At 49.9% G+C, this 8,509-nt stretch overlaps 1 protein-coding gene across 4 annotated transcripts in view; it reads left to right on the top strand.

Moving 5' to 3' along the window:
- The first annotated feature begins 153 nt into the window (after positions 1 to 153).
- The window catches only part of GAK (cyclin G associated kinase), a 66,730-nt gene continuing 58,374 nt past the window's right edge, over positions 154 to 8,509 (top strand). For 3 of the 4 annotated variants that reach the window (XM_063107579.1, XM_063107580.1, XM_063107578.1), the window contains exon 1: positions 154 to 420. In XM_063107579.1, the coding sequence (XP_062963649.1) occupies positions 276 to 420 (145 nt within the window). In that variant the 5' untranslated portion in view covers positions 154 to 275. The remainder of the gene's footprint in view (positions 421 to 8,509) is intronic. The other variant, XM_063107577.1, reaches the window with a different exon arrangement.

Raw genomic sequence — 8,509 nt, 5'->3', positions numbered from 1 at the left:
GCGAGCTGGACGACCGGAAGTTCGTCACGAATCCGGCGACGCCGCGCACGCGCGGCCCACGCCCGCACTCTGCGTCTGCGCGCCCAGCCAGTGCGGCGGAAATGAGGCGCCGGCGTTCTCCCGGGCCGCGGCGCCGCCTGACGCGACGCGTCCTCCCGCGCTACGTCACGGCGTCGGGGCGGAAGATGGCGAAGGCCCGGGCCGGTGGTTGCTGAGCGGACCCGGACGCAGCTGGGCCCGCGCTCGGCCATTCCAGCTGCCGCGGGCGCGCCGCCATGTCGCTTCTGCAGTCCGCCCTCGATTTCCTGGCGGGCCCAGGCTCCCTGGGCGGTGCTGCCGGCCGCGACCAGAGCGACTTCGTGGGGCAGACGGTGGAGCTGGGCGACCTGCGGCTGCGGGTGCGGCGAGTCCTGGCCGAGGGTGAGGCCCAGGGTCAGCAGCGCGGGGCCGGGCGCGGAAGGTGTCGCCGAGGACGCTGGGGGCGGGGTCGGGGCCCGCCAGGGGGAGGGTCACCGCGGGGGGCGTGGGTCGGGGCCGGGGGAGGGTCACCGTTACTGCGGGGTGGGGCGTGGGTCGGGGCCCGCCAGGGACGTGCGTCAGGACCTGGGGAAGGTGACTTCTGATGGCACGGTTGGGTTTGGGTTGGCACTTTACTGCTGGAGGCTTAGGGCCAGGCCAGACAAGGTAGAAGGAGGCCTGGGGCAGGAGGAATTTCCTCAGGGTCTGTGGGGACGGCGGTGGGCAGGGAGTTTGGGTGAGGGGCTGCGGTTGAGGCTGAGGGAGGGTCCCAGAAGGCTGAGGGCTGGATTCAGGAGGTGAGCAGGTCAGGGTGGGTGTAAGGGCTGGCTCCTTGCTTCACGGTCACGGCTGTTGTGTGGGAGGGGACAGGGCCAGACCTTTGGACGTCCGGGCGCGTTCTCCTTCCCGGGAGCTTCCTGCTGGGCAGAAGCTCACACTGCTGCGGGCAGCGCAGGCATGCTCTCCTTGGGCTTTGATGGAGAGCAGAAAGTGCCCCGTCCCGTGATCCCTGTGTCTTCCTCCTACCCTGAAGGTGCATCTGTGATTCCACTTGCGTGACCTATGTAGAACCTGTAGGGTGGACAGGTCAGTCAGATTGAGTGCTTTTGAGTCAGTCTTTGGTAAGTTTTGTTTCTGTGTGCTGTTGCTAACTTCCCGAAGGTCCTCTCTCTACCTCAGAACCAGTTGTCCGCGTGGGTGCAGTCCCATCGTCCTCTTTGGTTTCCTTACATTTGTCCAGAGTGCCCAGGGCATGTCAGGCTTCCCAAGCTGTGAGGCTGACAGGCTGAGCGCAGCTGACTTCAGTGCTGGTGCTGAGGTGTAATTGCGTTCTGCCCCTTCAACGCCAGGAGAGGAAGTGAAGCAAGTGGTCACCCTCACCGGGGCTGTGGCAGTACTCAGGGCTGGAGGGTCAGCCTGTCCAAGGTGGCCACCCACGTGGCCGTTTGTGATCAATTTGAGGCAGGAAACCGGCCCAACTTTCTGATGTTTTTATTCCAGAAGGCCTGGAGACGTTCTGTTTGTAACATTGCTACATCTTTTCTCCACTGTGGTCAGAAACAGGTTTTGGGTGTGATTTGGTGAGAAAATCTTAGGCTCTTCTCCTTTGAGAAGTGGGGGCCAGTGTCTCTACTAACATCTGAATTGTGATATTCTCTCACATCTGTTAGAACGACGAGAGTTCCCCCAGGTCAGTTCACTTATTCTGAAAATACCAGGCAGTTATCATCTTTTAAGAAATTCATAGCAGACAGGACCTGGTTTCTGGTATTATGGAACTTAAAATATGACACATGCTCAAACTGCCGAGGGACAGGCAGTGTAGGGGCAGATCCTCAGGGGTGGTACGGACTGTGTGGAGTAACCTTTGGGGCAGCTGAGAAGGCATCAGGGAAGGGACCAAGAGGAAGACAACATCTCGCCTGGGGCAGGGCCAGGGCCAGGGCCAGGGCCAGGGCAGGAGGGGAATCCCAGATGGGAGGAGTCCTGACAGGCAGGAGAGGAAGGCTCGTGTAGAGAAGGAAGCTTGCGCAGGTGGCTTCACAGCCAGGGTGGAGAGCACGGATGTGTGGGCAGCCACTGTGGTGTGCAGGACTTGCTTTCTTTTCCTGTCTAGGTGAATCAAGAGATAGAAGTGACCAGCACAGTTATGAGCCGTAGACTTCCTCCTTGTAAACTTAATGGGTGGCTTGCACCACTTAAAGCATTTTAAACCTCTTTCTGAACTGAAACAGGGTAAGAATCCTGTATGAAGTATTTCACATAAACATACTTAAGTAAGTTTTGCCTGGACAGCAACCTTAGGCCGTCAGCTATGGGAATTCAAATTGTTGTATGGGATGGCCCATAATCTAAAGCTCTTGGGTACAGATGCTTACAATTTTGGAATTTTTCAGGTTTTAGAATGCAGTATATATACTGTACATCATGGGACACTTTCAGAGGGGTTAGGAGAGTGTTCTGTAATTAAATACATTATTATATCTGTAATGATAAGTATTCTGACTTCTGTAAGTAGCACTATATCAGTTTATGTCAGGTTTTGTCCCAGATGAGTTTATGATAGACCAGGTTTTGCTGTCGAATGAGTTAAGACAAAATAGTTTTTGTAGACTTTAGGAATTTGGGCCTGTAATGTGGAGCTGGATAGCTTTCTAATCTTTTCAAAATTCTTTCTACGTCTTCATTTTTTAAGAAAGCAGATTGTCAGGAGTACCAACAATGTCAGAGATATCCGGTCCAAACATGTTCTAGGATACATTTATTGTCTTCTCTTGTTTTGGGTTCTGCATGCTGTTGCTTCTGAAATGGATCACTACTGCTCAGGCAATTGTGTCTGTCATGCAGGGTGAGTCCCCCTCTCCTGGCTGATTGGAGCCCTCTGTGAACTTACTGCTCAAGAGGTCACTTGAGGCAGAAAGTGAAAACAGTGCCATGTTGTTTAGGCGTAACTCATCCATTTTGTTAGATGTTACCTGTAATTTCAGTCAGTAACTATTTGCTTGGAGCCTTGTGTGCCACACACAGTATTAGTGGCATGGGAGGACATTCTCACCAACTTAACGTGGTTCTTGCTCAAGAATCTGTGTTGCCTTCGGGGTCAAGCTCTGGCCTGAGAAATGGCGAGGGTGCAGCCCACATGAACCCCAGGGCCACTTGGTTGCAGACCTGGTTCTCCATCCATCTGCCTCCTAGACATTGCTTTTATAGGGTTCTTCCCTTCACTTCTGCAGAATGTTCTGGACTGGGTGAGGGCACAGGGAGTATTTGGTATTGATTGACAGTTGCAGAATTGTGTTACAGTCAGGACTTGTGGCTGCAAGGTTCAGAAACCCAATGAGGAGGGTGTGATGGAGGGAGAGACTGTGCTGGGCCAGGATGTCCTCTACAGGTATCAGCAGTGCATTTCAGGTTGATTTCAAAAGCGGACCATTAGGGGGTTGTAGTGTGCTGGCACTGTAGCACACCCCATTTCCTATGTAGCAACTGTGACCCAGGCCCTGAGCCCCACAGCTGTGCAGTGTTCTCTCAGCCATCAGCGTTCTGTCCTCTTGGTTTCTCTGAACCTGTCCCTGGACCCAGAGCCAGAAGTGCAGGGGCTGTTCCCACCCTGGAGGGCTGCCTAGTGATGCTTTCTCTTCTCCAGACACTGCAGAGCTCAGATAGCCAGGGTCTCTGGGGCTTGAGCAGCTGATTCCCAGTCATCAGGCCTGTGTGGCCTGTGTCTTGTACCAGGTTAATTGCCCTCTCTCTCCGCTCTCCTTGCCCTGCCCCCTCCTCACTTCCAAGTTGGCAGCTTTTATCATCAGCCCTTTGTCCACTCTGACTAATACTCAGTGCGAAATAATCACCACCACCGCCGCACTTACAGGCTCTTGATACTTGCTGGGCACAGCCCCTACCATTTTATGTGGATTGTTTAATCCTGATGGTGGCCCCAGAAGGCAGATACTGTAATTATTCCCATTTTACAGATGAGAAAACAGAGTTGGGGAGGTTAGTAGCTTACCAAAGCCGTCAGCTGGTGAGTGGTAGAGTTGGGGCTGGGAGCCCCTGGGGGTCCTGGTCTTGCCCCTCTGCTCCTTAGCATTCTTAGGGCATGCAGGTGGCCCAAATTGATCCACACGTTACTTCCTGGGAGGCAGAGATGTCTGCAGTATTTAAAGATCACAGAAGCAAGTTGCAGTGTCTTTTACTGTGTTCATTTACGTAAAAAAAGAGAAAAGCCCCTGCAAGCCTAATGCCCTGTGGAGATGAGGAGCCACTTGCAGCCCATGCTTCTGGGGGGCCAGCATGGAGCTGAGCATGAGGGGCCATGGCCCATTTTTGCTCTGTACTGCAGCTGACCCTTTGCGGTGAGGAGCCCATGTTACTTCTGTAGTTTTTGTAGTTTCTGTAGTTGACATGGGGGGAGGGTCAGCACTGGGGTCGGGGGAGGCCCCTCTCTGTTCCTCCTGTTCTGCTCAGCCTCATCCTCTCCATGGACACTCGGTGGTGTCACACGCCACCTGCATGGTTGTGTATCCCTGTGGCTTAGGCCGTTCCAGCTTGCTGTAACAAAATACCATACACTGGGAGGCTTATAAACAACAGAAATTTACTTCTCACAGTTCTGGACCCTGGAAGTCCAAGGTCAAGTGCTGGTGGATTTGATGTTTGGTGTGGGCCTGTGTTCTGGTTCATGGATGGCACCTTCTGGCTGTGTCCTCACATGGTGTAAGGGGTGAGCACTCTCTCTGGGGTCTCTTTGATAAAGGCACTGATCCTGATCGTGTGGGTTCCACCCTCATGACCTCATCACCTCCCCAAGGCTCTGCCTCCTCAAACCATCACATTGGGTGTTAGGATTTAACACATACATTTTGGGGAGACACAAAGTTCATTCTATAGCATAGTGGATTATCTGTGTACTTAAAATGTAGATAAGTAGGGGCCGAGCCCGTGGCGCACTCGGTAGAGTGCTGCGCTGGGAGCGCGGCGACGCTCCCGCCGCGGGTTCGGATCCTATATAGGAATGACCAGTGCACTCACTGGCTGAGTGCCGGTCACGAAAAAATGACAGAAAAAAAAAAAAAAATGTAGATAAGTAGAATCTTGCTTCATAAAAATGTCTGTTTCTTAGAAACATGCTGTCAATTGATTGAAAAGTACTAAGCTTTGACCACATTGATCTTTGTGCTACTGTGTGCTGTCTCTGACTGCTGCATCCCGTTCCCTTGTGTGCACCTTACACACTGTGGGGGTGACAGGTATCCCCACTCCCACAGCCTGTGACTCTTGTGGGCTGTGGGTGGGAGAATTGCTTGGCCTTGTACATAGAGGCCCTGGTGGGCTACTTCAGCCACAGCAGATTCTGGTCTCCCTGTGCCCTCGTACCGTTCCCTGGGTTGGTTTTTGTTTTGTTTTGCAGCTGGCCAGTAGAGGGATCTGAACCCTTGGGCTTGGTGTTACAAGACTGTGTTCTAACCAATGGGTAAAAAGTGGTATCTAGTTTTGATTTGCCTTTTCCTGACTAGTGAGTTTTTCAGTAATGCTTATTATTCAGGCTCCCCTTCTGGAATTGCATGTTCATAGCTTGTGCCTGTAGTTCTTTTAATTAAAAAAACAAATTGAGTTATTATTGACGTATATAAAATTTATGTCAAAGTGTAGAATTTAAGTGCTTGACAAATGCATTTACCTGTGCAGCTGAAACACCTGTTGAGAGAACAGTGGCGTTCTCTGTCTCTCCCAGTCATCCTCCCTGCCCCAGCCTGGCAGACACTTGCCCCAGTCCACTTCTACTGCGGGTTGCTTTTGCCCCTTCTAGACTGTCGTATACGTGGAATTATACCCTAACTGCTCTTTCTGGCTGTATTCTTTCCTTGGCATCATGGTTTTGAAGTTCACTCATGATGTTATGGATGTCAGCAGTTTTTCCCTTTGGTGCTGAGTTGGATTCCATTGCGTGGATGGATGTGCTGCAGTTTGTCATGCACTCACCTGTGGATGAGCATTTGGGTTGGTTCCATTTTGCTCTATTATGAATAAAGCTGCTGAGAACTTTGTTTTCACAAGTCTTTTCGTAGACATGTTTTCCATTCTCTTGGGTAAACTGCCCGGGAGTGGGATTGCTGACGCACAGGTTGGGCACAGGCTTAACTTTATATGAAGCACCAGCCCTTTCCCACAGCAGCTGCACCGCCTTACATTGCTGTTTACACACCTGCACTGGGATTTCTTACTGTCTCTCGTTTTGATTGTATCCATTCTTATGGGCGGGCATGCAGCGGCGTCTCCTGGTGTCTTAATTTGAATTTTCCTGATGTTACACTTCCCAAAAAAGAAAGAAAGATTTCACTCAAGGTAAGGTGAATGAGGCCTGGAGGGACTGCCGCCCATCAGGGGAGCAGCCCTGATTCAAAATCCACCTTTCTTTTTATTGACAAGACAGGTTTCACAAGAAAAATCAGTTGATTCAATCATCAAAGAAGGACAGAAAAACAGGCAGTGTAAAACTTGTAACAGCAGTAAATTAACAATGCGACATTCCAGAATGTAATTTGTAAAAAGCTAGGGCAATTCACCAACAGAGCTTGTCCTTAGTAAACATTTTCTTTTTTACCTGCTTCTTACAGCGATTTCTTTAGCATATTTAAACAGCATTCAAGCAGTTTCTTTAACATATCTTAAGAACCATCAGTAGGTTAAAGAGTCAGAAGTCCTTTGAGCTGGAATCAAGCCAACAACCTAAAATAGTCAAAGTACACAATCCCATCCCTAAACAGTGATTAGAATTGATTAGATGGCTTTTACCAAACTATCTGTGGACTTACTACTTGAGAACCTTTTAGCTCCATTCATGCATTACCTAAAAATCCTATTCTAAGATCAAAGGAGAATCAAGATTTCTGACCCACTACACCCTGATAATAACGAGGTTGAACACTTTTTTACTGCTTATCAGCCAATTGTATGTCTCTTTTTTGTGAAACATCTGAGTCTTTTGACCATTTCTTATTGGGCAGGAGTTGTGGGAGTTTCTTCTTATTCTTCACGTAAGTCTTGCTTCTTGTATATATTTAAGCGAGAAAGAGGAGGTAAGCTACAGATGTGATCATTCTGGTGTCCCAGGCCAGGCTCCCTCCAGGAATGAGGGCTTTGGAATCTGGCTTGGCCTGGGCAGTTGGCATGTCTATGCCTGTTTTCTAATTTGAGAATATATGCAGTAAAATGACTGTATACAATAGGGTCTCAGAGGTATTGGCCTGTCATTTCTTACTATGTTTTGTACATTATTGTTATTATTTTTAATTAAGCTTGTTATGCTGAGATACTTGTAGGTTCACATGCGGTTGTGAGAAATGATACAGAGAATCCCTAGTGCCCTTTGCCCAGTTCCCCTCAATGGTAACATCCTGTAAACCTCAGTCAGCATCACAGCCCAGTTCCTGACACTGGTGCAGTCAAGACGTGGAAATGTCCATCCCCACCAGATCTCTCAGGCTGCCCTTCCACACCTGCACCCACTTCTGAACCCCTGGAGACCTCTTGCCTGGGCTCCTCTCCGTGTTTTGTCACCTGGAGAGTGCTGCATGAGTGGAGCCATGCAATGCTGGATTTTTCAGGTGCTTGTGTCCCAGAAGTCTGCTCCAGCGGTTGGATTACTTGCGTGGATGGCCACAGTTTAACTACTCACCCACTGAAGGACATCGGGTTGTTTCCAGTTTTTGGCTATTACAAGTAAAGCTGCTATAAACTTTTGTGTATGGAGTTTTGTGGGAATACGTTTTCGTTTCTGGGATAAGTGCCCAGGAGTACAGTTACTGGTTCATATGACAGTTACATGTTTAGTTTGTTAGAAAACTGCCAAAATATTTTCTAGAGTGGCCTTCGTTTTACATTCCCACCGGCAATGTGAGTATTAGTCTGCTGGCGCTGTGGTAACAAAATACTATAGACTGGGTAGAGCAAACAATGGAAGTTTACTGTCTCACATTCTGGAGGCTCAGCATTCAGGATCAGGGTGCCCACGGGGCTGGTTCCTGGTGAGGCCTCTCTTCCTGACCTGCAGATGCTGCCTTCTTACTGTGTCTTCCCATAGCCTTTCCTCTGTAGTCTTGGGGGGCTGGGGGGCAGGGAGATATCTCTGGTGTGTCTTCCTCTTAGGACACCAGTCCTATTGGATCAGGGCCCACCCTTATGACCTCGTTTATCCTTAATTACCCCTTAAAGGCCCTGTCTCCAAGTACGATCACACTGAGTGGTATGGTAGGGCTTCAACATATGCATTTTGGGGGGACGCAGTTCAGTTCATAAGAATGAGTGATCGAGTTTCTGTACACCCTCACCAGTGTGTGGTGTTGTCGCTTTTTATTGTGGTCATCAGGGTAGCTGAACAGTGATGACTCTTTGTGGTAATTTACAACTCCCTAGTGGCTAGTGATGGGCTTGCTGCCCGTCTGGTATCCTCACAGGTCAAATGTCTGTTCATGTCTTCTGCTTATTTTAT

Source organism: Cynocephalus volans, chromosome 9 (assembly GCF_027409185.1).
Source record: "Cynocephalus volans isolate mCynVol1 chromosome 9, mCynVol1.pri, whole genome shotgun sequence".
NCBI classification, from domain to species: domain Eukaryota; kingdom Metazoa; phylum Chordata; class Mammalia; order Dermoptera; family Cynocephalidae; genus Cynocephalus; species Cynocephalus volans.
Note: the sequence above shows the minus strand (reverse complement) of the source record. Positions and strands in the feature narration are given on the sequence as shown.